The sequence below is a fragment of the Clarias gariepinus genome, chromosome 24 (genome assembly GCF_024256425.1).
Source record: "Clarias gariepinus isolate MV-2021 ecotype Netherlands chromosome 24, CGAR_prim_01v2, whole genome shotgun sequence".
Lineage (NCBI taxonomy): Eukaryota > Metazoa > Chordata > Actinopteri > Siluriformes > Clariidae > Clarias > Clarias gariepinus.
This window is the reverse complement of record NC_071123.1, coordinates 9,632,313-9,644,670: the sequence shown is the minus strand read 5'-3', so window position 1 is coordinate 9,644,670 and position 12,358 is coordinate 9,632,313. Positions and strand designations below refer to the sequence as shown.

The window sequence follows — 12,358 nt, the reverse complement described above, 5'->3', positions numbered from 1 at the left end:
GTGGAAAAGAGGTTGATTATAGTTGAGAGGTTGATTGTAGAAGTTGTCATACACACTAATCTCACTCACTCACTCTCTTTGCTTTATACTTCTTTATCCTGTATACAGGGTCGCGGGGAGCCCATGGATACTTAAGGCATCAGCTGGGACAGGGTGGTAATCCACTGCAGAGCACACACACATACACACACTTACTCTCTCTTATTCACACACTACCGGCAAATTGGGAACACCAGTTAGCCTAATTTGCATATCTTTGGATTGTAGGAGGAAACTGTAGTAGTAATTTTTTTAAATGATATTTTAGAAGAACATTTTTGATTTATTAAATGTTGATAAATAATAATAAAAATAGACTATTCCTTTTAGAAGTAAAAAAAAAAATGCTTTTAGATGTATGCAATTATTGGCTGGTATTTTACCCACACAACTAGAAGAAGGCTTTGGGGCACTTAAGAAAATGGCAAATCAGTTCCTTGTCACTTGTTACTACCAAGACTTGCTTCTCTCTCTTTGTGTGTGTGTGTGTGTGTGTGTGAGTGAGAGAGAGAGAGAGAGATAGGGAGAGAGAGAGAGAGAGATTGCTGCTCATTACTGTTTACTGCTCTCTGCATGTTTGCACCTTTGTACCCGGACAAATTCCTTCCTACACTACATGCACATATACTTGTGACGTGAAATGTGACGTAATCTGTTTAATTCACTTTTTGGTGATGTATGAAACTGGGCAAATTATTCAAAATCATTATACAAATGTTAAAACAATATTACAATTATAATATAAATGATGATGATGATGATTATTATTATTATTATTATTATTATTATTAACACATCATGACATCAATAGAAAAACAATTAAATTTTATTTATGGACAATATTCCACAATCAAGAGCAACTCCGAAAGGATTACTAAACCTTATACCACGTTTGAGTTACTTGAACGCACCTCCGAGCGCTTAGGCTCTTTTACTTCCGGTTATGAGCTCACGCTTAAAAAGTCCGCGATTAACATAAAATAAATTTTGTAAAAAAAAAAATATATATAATAATAATAATAATAATAATAATAATAATAATAATAAAATATTATAATTTTTTATTATTGACATGTCGAAATTTAAATTCAATGCATCTCAAATCCAAACAATTTTATCTGTCCCTTTTGGTTAGCAGTGTCAAGAAATGACCATGAACACAGGGTGAAAACCAAATTGAGTTCTATTTCATGTGAAGTGCACTATGCAGGATGTAAAATGTATTAGTGTAAGGCCTGTATAGGGCGCACGTAGGGAGTAGGGAAATTATTTGGGATTCAGCCCTCTCTTTGGGCAGCGTTCATGTTGACGGAAGTAGACGTGGAGTTTCGGGTTGTGTCGCGGCTCGGCTGGAAACATTGACGTTTCTGTCAAAGCATTTCTCGGGTTTAAAATCATGTTTTATTGTAACGGTTTAGGAATAAGAAGTAGAAAGTAAGCGCATGAATATCATTTTAAAGAATGTTAAGAGCTGTAACACTAGGGCTGGTGTTTAACTAGCTATACAAAAACACCTCGAGCTGTCATTCATTGGTCAGATGTGTGGTGTGTCGTGTAGTTAAAAGTTACAGAACAACATGAAAGAAGAGTCGTGTAAACAAATAATATATGCAAAAGCATGAATAGCTGGATAATATTAACAGTAGGATTCTTGCAGTGATAAACAGAGCTCATTTTATCGCAGTCTAAGTTGACAGGGAAGCGTTAAGCCCTGTCAGTTGGTCACAGGTTCATAAGTCTAACTGAGTTTCCAGAATGTCTCCAGTTCCTGTCCTTCCCCTCATCATCAACTGCTGCATGTCTGCGCTCGGCTGCTTTGCAACACTCAAGCTCATTCCTGCCTTCAAGGAGCATTTTATATCTGCCAGACTCTATGGCAAGGACCTGAACAAAACCACAAAGAATGAAATGTGAGTCAATCTTTCTTTCTCTTAATTCATTAACTGCTTTTTAATCTGATCATTTTTTATTTCCATAATTTCCTTTAGATTCTGTAAAGCTGCTTTGTGGCAAATGACTGTTGTTAAAAGTGCTATACAAATAAAATTGTATAGTATTAATTGAATTAATGCTGGTTCTGTAGCCTGTACTGGGACCACACTGGACTGGGAATACGCATCCTGGAAGGGATGGCAGAAGACTCACCTTTGATTTGAAAATTTTTATGTGATTTAAATGCATTTGATTGTGAAGAATAACACAACACATTTATGAAAGTGTTTCACTAGTGCTTAGAAACCATCAAAGTATAAAGTTCTATCATGATTAGACTGCATGCTTCACATCTAAACCCTGGCCTCCCAGGAACTCCTTTAATCGCCCAAACATGTGGAAATGGCTTGGAGCGAGGTCAAATTCAAATTTTATTTGTCACATATACAGTCATACACAGTACGATATGCAGTGAAATGCTTCAACAACCGCCCGTGACCTTAAAAATGTAAAAAAAAAAAAACAGTTACCAAGAAATAAATAGAACAAAATATAAAAAGCTGCAAAAAATATATAAGAAATATAAAAACTTATCTATACAATAAGAGAAAATATAAAGATGAATTTAAATGGAAATAACCAGGAAGTGTGCAAATATGCATGTGTGTGTAGATGTCCATGGTCCATAAATGGCATAATCTGTGCAAAAGACTGTCAGGACTGTATGGGGAAGTGGCAATAACTCCCAGCTGTGTTCCTGTAATGTGCAAGTGGTGATCATAAATTATTGACATTAACAGACATACGGTCTTCTTAAAAATGTTTTACTGAGTCTCATTACTGTACTGTGCTTGAAGTCTTCTGTCAGCGTCAATCTGTTTTACAGCTTTATTGATCAGAAATTTTAACAGTCTTGGTTTGATTTGAATGTCCCACATACATCAGAATTCTTGTAAAGCTGTTAGGTCTTATGAAAAGATGCTTAAGTAGCTTATAAAATACAATGTTACACTCTGCATTTCTTCTTTGTGCAAATGGATATGAAACATGAATATGTCTGGTGTATCACTCGTTTTTCCATAATACATGTAGTTTATCTTTGTGAGTCAATAAAAAAAATGGTTCTCTATGCTTTTAGACCAGAATCTCAAGGTGTGATCAGCGGCACGGTTTTCCTCATCATCCTTTTCCTCTTCATCCCTGTGCCTTTCCTCAGCTGCTTTGTGGGAGAGGAGTGTCAGCGTTTCCCTCATAATGAGGTTAGGACAAAAAAAGCTAATTGTAAACATCATTATTTGTGAATTTATAATCTTATTTAAAGTGAACTAGTTGGCTTTACAGTTTCTAAAATTACATTACATATACAAATTAAAGCTGTTGATACTGTAGGTTTGTAAAATGTGTATTTTACTTGACACACCCTAGATAATACTGCGTTTACAGAGACATTTCACAAAAAACATTAAAAACAATTCTTTATGTCCCATTTGGATCTAAAAGTGACCACAAGCGTTTCACTCTCCATAACAATAGGGCCTAGGAAATATTTTAGTTTAATTCCGTTGCTATATTAAATTCTTTGTAATTGTTATTAAGTAAGAATAAAACAAGAACTAGTGCTGTTATGTGATTCAACACAAAGTGCAGTTACTGTTACTGTTTATCATTACTGTTGATAATTTTCCAAAAACAGCATCTTACGTCCTCGTGCCATAGCAGTTTGTCTAAGCTATTGATATTTTATTTATTACACAACAACATACTTGGTATCCTGTTTATTAAAAGTTATGTCTAATGTTGTGTGTGAATTATTAGTAAGTTCCAGTTCTAAAGAAGTTATAAAAGAAGCAATAAATCAGTCACTGGCTTTTATTTTTCTCATTAAGACAAACAGTGAGTTAGAATGCGAGCTTGTGATTCACCTTGAAGCCGGAATACTGTCCTAGCTGATGTTTTAGGAAATTAATCAAAACACCCTGACTAATCAGGTTTAAGAGTTCAGCAGCCTTTTAATTTGGTGTTTTTGATTTGGTATTTGATTGGGATAAATAGTCCTCCAGGTATTCGAACAGGTTTTGTTGTTAATATATATATTTTTTGTCTATAGTTTGTGGAGCTGATCGGTGCGCTTTTAGCCATCTGCTGCATGATCTTCCTTGGTTTTGCTGATGACGTGCTCAACCTGAGATGGAGACACAAGCTGCTGCTGCCCACTATGGCCTCACTGCCTCTCCTAATGGTCTATTTCACCAACTTTGGCAACACCGTCATAGTGGTTCCCAAACCTTTCCGAGTCCTGCTGGGGATGCACCTCGATCTGGGTTAGGTGACACTCTTATGTCTTAAATGTATATCACATAACTTGTACATTAACCCACAAAACTGCTGCAACTTATTATGTGCGTCATCACTGAAACTGCAGCGATGTTTGTTGTCATGGTTCCTTTAACCTCTCCAATTTTGTGTGTAAGAGTAAGGATTTGAATTTTCCCTGTATTTCAGGTATCTTGTATTATGTATATATGGGAATGCTGGCTGTGTTCTGCACGAATGCCATCAACATCCTAGCCGGGATCAACGGCATCGAGTCCGGACAGGCCCTCTTCATCTCCGGCTCAATCATCATCTTTAATGTACTTGAGCTCAACGGTGAGTCCAGTGTGAAGTACAGTGTAGGGAACAAGTGGACAATGGTTCATCACCTTGCTGGAAGCAAGCAAAATTACCCATCAGTCATTGCGCATCTCTTGGGTAAAAAAAAAACATGAGATCTGGCATTAATTTAATTTTTTTTATAATTAAGGATGACATAATATTTCTATTACATTATCATTAATAATAATAATAATACTTTGTAAAGACCCTACATATAAAATTAGAAAATACAGTGGAACCTCGGATTGCGAGTTCTGCAAGACGGCAAAGATTTTTCAAATTAATTTTGATTAAAAAAAACGAAGTCTTGGTTTACGAGTAGCGAGTATATTTGTGACGCCGAGTATCACGTAATCACAACTGGGCCAACGGTTTTTCTCTCTCTCTTGCGCAGCGGAATTGTGGGTAATCGTCTCCCCTCTGGATCATAATGCTGGTATAATCAACATCCGTGCGAGGATGCAGGGGATAGGGTTAGATGGAGGCAAATGATTAGCTGTGGCGACCCCTGAAAGGGAACAGCCGAAAGACAAAGAAGAAGAAGAATCAACATCCGTGCGCGCGTGTACTGTTTACTAAAACACTGTGACCATGTGTATGTGTGTAAAGCATCTTTTATTTTGTGTTTGTATCTGTGTGTGTACAGCGCGTGTGTACTGTTTTTATAACACAGTGCACGTGTAAAGCAAAAAAAAGGTTTATTAGAGAGGTTAAAGATCCCATTTCAAACTCCCTCTTTGTAGTTTGTGTGCGTCATTGGAAACCGTGTCCATTCACACACACACATCTCCTCTCGCAGTCACACACCTCCTCTCCTCCTTTCGCCTACACACACACACACACACACACACACACAAACACACACACACACACACACACACTCACTCACTCTCTTAAAGAAACACTGCCCACTGTCACAGTTCTTTTTAAAGGTAAAGGTAAATTTTTTATTTTACTTTACAGCAGTGATTCCGTTAGCATGCGCTCACACGAGTGTCATTAGCGATGTTTCTTATAAATTTGAAAAAACAGTGTTTATCTGTCGGGATTTATTTGTACATTTTTAAAGGTAAAGTGCAGGTTAATTTCTTTATTTTTTTACTTTATATTTTTTATTAATTATTTTTATGTATTTTTTGGGGCTGTGGAATGAATAATTTGAGTTTCTATTATTTATTATAGGAAAATTCGCTTTGATTTACAAGTGTTATGAAAAACGAGCACACTATCGGAACAAATAATGTTCGTAATCTAAGGTTCCACTGTAAATGGTTAATATTACATATACTATTGATCTGCATTTTATTAATCTCTTTAGGAATGGCGCCTATCCAATGAATTAATTTATATTAATTTCAATAGTATAAGTTTTGTAATATGTCTGGTTTTGTTTCACTATTTTATTTCAATAATGTGAAATGTTCACCACAGCAACAAGAGGTATCTAAGGTGCTTATGTTACCAGCATAAAGCACAGAGAAATTGGTGCATGTGTTGGTGATGTCTCAGGTTAATCCAAATGGAGAAATTTTGTCGAAGGAAAGATGCTTTAACCAACATTTTTTTAAAAACAAGCACGGGGTCGGGTTTAGTAAACTGTGGAATGGAACACAGCATCTACCAATACCATATTTAATAATATAATGAGCACGCCTCTGGTAGTGTCATTGCTACATATGTAATATATAAAGCATAGTGCATCACAGTAGGCCCACCACTGGCAATTTCTGTAAATAAGTAAAGGCAGAGGAATATAATTTGATTATTGATATAGAATAAATAAAGAACATATTGTCGTTGATATTTTGCGTATAAGCCAAGGTTATGTGAGCACTGAAAAAACAGTCAGTTCTTAGATAAAGGTTATGGCATTCAAGCAGTATCTTTAATATAGAGCGTGTGCCTGGCCTACAAAGTGAGCATAGTCATTAAAAAGAAGCAGAGGTTGCTGTGAAATGCACACACGTAAAGGTGAAGCAGTGAAGCAAGATTGTAGAGAAAGCGTCACATACGAGAGCTTCGGCGAGCACTGAGCGATCCTCTGATCTCTGCACTTCCCGAACTTCGCCCCAATTTTGTAAAGTAAAAGAGTACTGGCTGTTTAAAGTTAAACAAAAGTACATCAGTAATGTTAATTTGATTATTATTTTAACAATTGTTTAAATAATATTACATTAATACCTGTCAAAATATTTTTGTAATTTGTTAAATGTATATATTATTGTAATTATTGTAATAATTTTCAAAGTGTAATGTAATGGTAAAGTCTATACAGTTATTAGCCCAGACCTACACTTATTCTAATACGTTATTGTTTTTAAAGTAACAGCTTCTTGTGTGACAAGTGCCAAGCTGTATTAGAGTAAAAATAACAGATATTGTTACTAGGTCTGTCAATATTATAGTAACGCATTAAAATTTCTAGATTAATCACGTGGTGCAGTTGGCAGAAGCTACTTTTATTGCACTTACTAAAGACCACTGGACACCAAGTAACCATAACTACCTCAGTGTAACAGCACACCTAATCAGTGACAAATGGCAACTGCACTCATTCACTCTGGGCGTGTTAAAAATAGAAGAAGACATTTGCATGTGCTAGTCAATTGCGCTAGCCAAGTTGAAAAGGAGATAACAGAAATGGTCACCAGTATAGGAGCAGACAGGGCTTACAATAGGATTGCTGCTGCAAGAGGTTTCGAGAGATTTTACTTAACATTTGCTAAATAGTAGAGATATTATAAAGCTGCATAATGTTTCCTTTTACCAGTTTGTCCTGCATTTTTTTGCACGTAAATCTGAGTCTTTTAAAATTGTGATTGTGACATTTTTTAATTGATTGACAGCACTAAGATGACACGGTGGCATACTGGTTAGCACTGTTGCCTTGCATGTCTTTGTCCAGGGTTTGATTTCCCCGTTCGTCATCTTCATGTGTGCATGTTCTCTCCATGCTTGGCGCCTTTCCTTTGGGTACTTTGGTTTCCTCCCACAGTTTAAAGACATGCAGGTTGGGCTCATTGACGTTTTCCAAATTGCCCGTAGTGTGTGAATCTTGGGATTGATTGGCCCCCCATCCAGGGTGTTATAACTGTTTTTAACTTCATACTAGATATGTTCATGATGAAACAAACAATTAATTAATTTCTGTTAAGAATTAAATTGATAAAAATGTATTAACTGATAAGGTTTGTTTTGCTTGTAGTGGTAACCTGGAAAACCCTGGTGTTATCTAACTTTACATTAGTTATCTTAACTAGCTAATGTATGAACTTTGCCACTATACTTGCAATACTATACTATCCTGTTCCCAACAGGATGTGTTCCTCTTGTCCTTTTTGTATTTAAACATACAGTATTTAATACGAATAAACTAACATCCACTTATTGTTACAGGAGACTACAGAGATGACCACATTTTTTCTTTGTACTTTATGATCCCGTTCTTCTTCACCACACTGGCTCTTTTCTACCACAACTGGTAAGTCTGGTGTTTTTTCATGTTTCACATTCATCAAATGTACATACATTTTATTTTCATATTGAATGGAAAAGCAACTTTTATTTTTCACTTTTTATTAGTTACCCATCATCAGTGTTTGTAGGGGACACTTTCTGTTATTTCGCTGGAATGACATTCGCTGTGGTTGGGATCCTCGGCCATTTCAGCAAAACCATGCTGCTCTTCTTCATCCCTCAAGTCATAAACTTTATCTACTCTTTACCTCAGCTGTTCCATATAGTTCCGTGTCCTAGACATCGTCTTCCCAGGTACTGCACCGGTTTTTATTTGTTGCTTCAAATCCTAATTCTTTTAGAATACACAAGGCTGTTTTTATAGAAAATGATGAGCAAGGTATTAGATATGCATAATTTCCAAAACTTCAAAGATTTCTTTTTAACAAAGACATTTTGGAGTCTTTAGTCGGCACGAGACAGGTTAGGTTCAAACACGGTTAACATATTATGCAATGTTGTATCTAAAATGTTCTAAAATGATTTTATTTCCTAATAAATAATCATGTAAGAAAAGCTTTAAACGTTCAAAGTGGAACTGCATAATCATAGGCTTAAGGATAGCAAGTTGCATTAGGAAAATCATCGTTTACAATGGCTGCCATTATCGTGTCAGCATACAGATAAACAGCAAAAATTTGTTCGTTGTTATGAATTAGACTAAATTATGTTAAGGAACATCTGTGATACAACTAGATTAAGTTTGAGTCATGTATTTATAAAAAAGATTTTCAGTGAGATACACTTTCACTCTGTGTAGAGATGATTTATTATTTTTTTCATAGTGTTTCCTCCTTTTATTCAGTTTGTTACAGTATATCTACTATATTTGAACTAATCAGTTCATTTGTGAATTTGGTGCAGATTACAGCAGGACAGCGGAAAGCTCGGGATGAGCTATTCAAAGTTTAAAAAGAAGGACCTGGGCAAATTAGGACAACTTATTCTAAAGGTATAGTTCTGTAACCAATCATCATTATATGAAATTAACATCGACGTTGTGTTGTCACGTGATTTGTATTCTCGTAAATAAAATGCCTTTAGATGAGGATGCAGTTTTTTTTCGTGTCCTGCAGGTGGCAGAAGCCTTATGGCTACTGGATGTGCGCAGGGGTCAGGAGAAAGATGACGAGTTTATCGAGTGCAATAACATGACTCTGATAAATTTAGTGCTGAAGATACTCGGGCCCACACATGAGAGGAACCTCACAGCCATTATGTTGTTAATACAGGTGAGGGTGCATTGCTAAGTGTTCAGTATCACTTTAGTCATGTGCTTCTTCCTTTACCTTCTTTATCATTGATAAGAAGATGCTGTTAATAACATGCTATTAGTATTCAGAATAGATGAATGATGAATGGATGCATTACAGCACTTTATATTATGTGGCCTCGGACCAAAAGTAATTTGACAAACTAACAAATATATTAGAATTCTAAAATACCTGGATATTCTTTTGCACTCATTGTCTATCCAAAGGCTGGTACGCATGGACGTCACCAGATGCTGGGTGTCTTGGGGATTGCCCTGTTACTGAATTAACTTGAGTATACTGTACTTGTTTTTGTGGTATTTTGCCTTCAGCAACTGAAATGCATGCTCAGTTGGATTCAGGTCAGGGAATTAACTTCAGGTCAGGTTATTGACTTAGCCCTTGCAGAACATTTCCCCTTATTTGCATTTAAATAGTCTCTGGGTCATTGTCCATCTGCACTGGGAATCACAGTCCAACAAGTTTTGAAGCAGGTGGCTGAATCTAAGCAGATCAGATCCTGTCGTCTTATAATAAAAGGAAACCAGTTCCACTGGCAGGCTTTTTTTTTTCAAGTCTAATGTGATCTTTCTTTTTTGAGGCTTAGCTACAGAGTACACAATGAATACATCATATTTACTCTATGCTTTGCTTTACTCTGGCTACTCTTGATTGTTCACTTTGACACACGCCCATCTTTAAGCTTTTTTGAACTCTCCTGTGCATTCTTTCTTTTTAGAAATTTACCCAACAGTTTGTTTGGACACACCTAAAGATTTTGCCATCCCTTTGATGGGCTTGTTTTTTTTTGTTGTTGTTGTTTTTTAGTTTAGTGACGTCTTCCTTCACTTGCAGCTTTTTGAACTTCCTGTTGAGAGTTCCTGTAATGCAATAAAAGATACTGAATTTAAATGCCACATTTGACAGGAACTCAAGGAAATTTTATCTGCTCACTAGAAGGTGATATAATGAAAAAACAACACACACATGGCTCTCTTTAAAAAAGTGTGCGTGTGTGGGGGGGGGGGGGGAGCCATATTGAAAGCCTGTAATCCTTACACCATTCATCTGATTTGGATGTTTTTACTTTTGAGATAAAGATGTAAATCTGTCCTTGGATACATTAATTCACCTCCAATATACTGGGGTAGCCAGCAGAATAACATTTCCTAATTTGTAGATATTTATGGACCTGTGTGTAATAACAGGTAATAAATGAATGAAAAATATGTCTATTTAAGTGTATAAGCAGTGATTTGTCAGAAAAGTTGTCTACCTTCCAGTTTCTTAGTAACTTGACCACCTGCATTTTTTTTTGTCTTTTTAATGTGAAAAGGAGAAAAGCTTAGACTGGTAAGGGAATGACTATGTGTTTATAGCAGTTTAACAAGTGATAAAAAGAACTATACATTTGGAGTATAAATGGACGACTTGTCATTCTTTAAATAATAAAATGTAATTGCTTCCAATAATAATAATAAGGATAAAATACTTGTGGGTGTGCAGGTATTGAAATACAATTTGGTAAAGTGCTCGCTCTTTCATCCGGAGATGACAAGTTTGATCCCGGGTGATGCTGTAACCTCTTGCAGCCGGAGGTCTAGAGAGAGCTGATTGGCCGAGCTCTCTCAGAGGGGAGGGATGAGAGATATTTAGTGCTTCCACATTAATCACGGCTCTACAGCCAATCAGGGGCGTCTGTAAGTTCACGTTAGCGGAAGGAGAAGGTGGATAGCACTGTCCTCCAAGTGTGTTACGCCGCCCCCAACAGTGCGTGAGCAAGAAGTTAGAAAAGAAGCAGTCTGCTGGCGTCGAAGGACTTCCTTTAAAACACGTGATAGTCTTTGGCCCTCCCGACTGAATGGTAGTAGTAGCCTTAATGTGGGAGCCCTCTAGTGACGCGGAGTTTACTAAATTAAAAAAATAATAAGGATAAGGATAAGGAAAATAATCAACTTTAGGGTGGTAACAGAAGCTCTTTTACTGCTTTGTGTTGAGTCTTATTACCTCAGCCTATAGTTGTTCTTTTTTTGTTCTTTGTTTATTTGTTTTCATTTATTACATGTATAATATGTTCCACGTTTTGTTTTATTGTCAGAACCATGGATAAGAGATACTATCGTGTCTAAAGATAACTGCTTTATTCTGTCACACAGGTTTTTGGGAGCGTAATTGCTTTTGGAATTCGGTATCATTTGGTTCGGCTTTTCTACGACGTCTAACAGTAAGCCGGCGGAATGTGTAAGATCAAGAACCCACTTCCACTTACTTCATTAAAAAGAAAAGAATAAAAATAAAATAACAGTTATGATTGATTAAAAGTCTGCTCATATTTACCACACACACAGGGATCTTTTTACAATACTGTACCACTCAACTACTGTTTTTAATATGTCAAATCCTGGAGGTTTACTGGCCCATTTTATGATAGATTATAGGGAATCTGTCCTGGTTTTGATGTTATATAATGAAATCAATTCTGTCTTAAGTGAAAAGTCAGGGAACTGCAAGAATGTACTCAATAGTCAAAAAAATGATTAAACTTAATTTCTTTAGGTTTAAAGCACTGGAGCAAAAGTAGTGGGTCTTTACAGTATGTTTAAAATTCTGCAATAATTTCTTGGTTTAACAGAAACAAGATACTAATTTCATTATTTATTTGCACTAAATGCATTGTACTTCATGAGAATTTTGCCTTCAAAAAGGAAGTAGAAGTAAGCCTAAATACCAGTTACCTCCTACAACTGATTCATCATATTATAGTTTAGTTTGGACCATGAAATTTTGGGGAATTTTTTTTAAGTATTAGTTCACATGCTCATGTTTAGTAAAAGAAATACAGAGCCACAGAAAGCTAAATATGGTTTGGTGCTTAAGTGAAAATTTTATTTACTCTGTCTGGTGTAAAATATGGTGAATACTGAGATATGCATCATTATAGGCGTATCTCTACTGTAGGTTTC

At 36.0% G+C, this 12,358-nt stretch overlaps 1 protein-coding gene across 1 annotated transcript; it reads left to right on the top strand.

Moving 5' to 3' along the window:
• The first annotated feature begins 1,349 nt into the window (after nucleotides 1–1,349).
• On the top strand, nucleotides 1,350–11,873 carry dpagt1 (dolichyl-phosphate (UDP-N-acetylglucosamine) N-acetylglucosaminephosphotransferase 1 (GlcNAc-1-P transferase)). The gene is made up of 9 exons (XM_053484802.1): nucleotides 1,350–1,949; nucleotides 3,110–3,230; nucleotides 4,079–4,292; nucleotides 4,474–4,620; nucleotides 8,023–8,107; nucleotides 8,209–8,397; nucleotides 9,007–9,094; nucleotides 9,219–9,374; nucleotides 11,552–11,873. The coding sequence occupies exons 1-9, from the start codon at nucleotides 1,795–1,797 to the stop codon at nucleotides 11,615–11,617; spliced, it is 1,221 nt and encodes a 406-aa protein (XP_053340777.1). The 5' UTR covers nucleotides 1,350–1,794; the 3' UTR covers nucleotides 11,618–11,873.
• The last annotated feature ends 485 nt before the right edge of the window (nucleotides 11,874–12,358 follow it).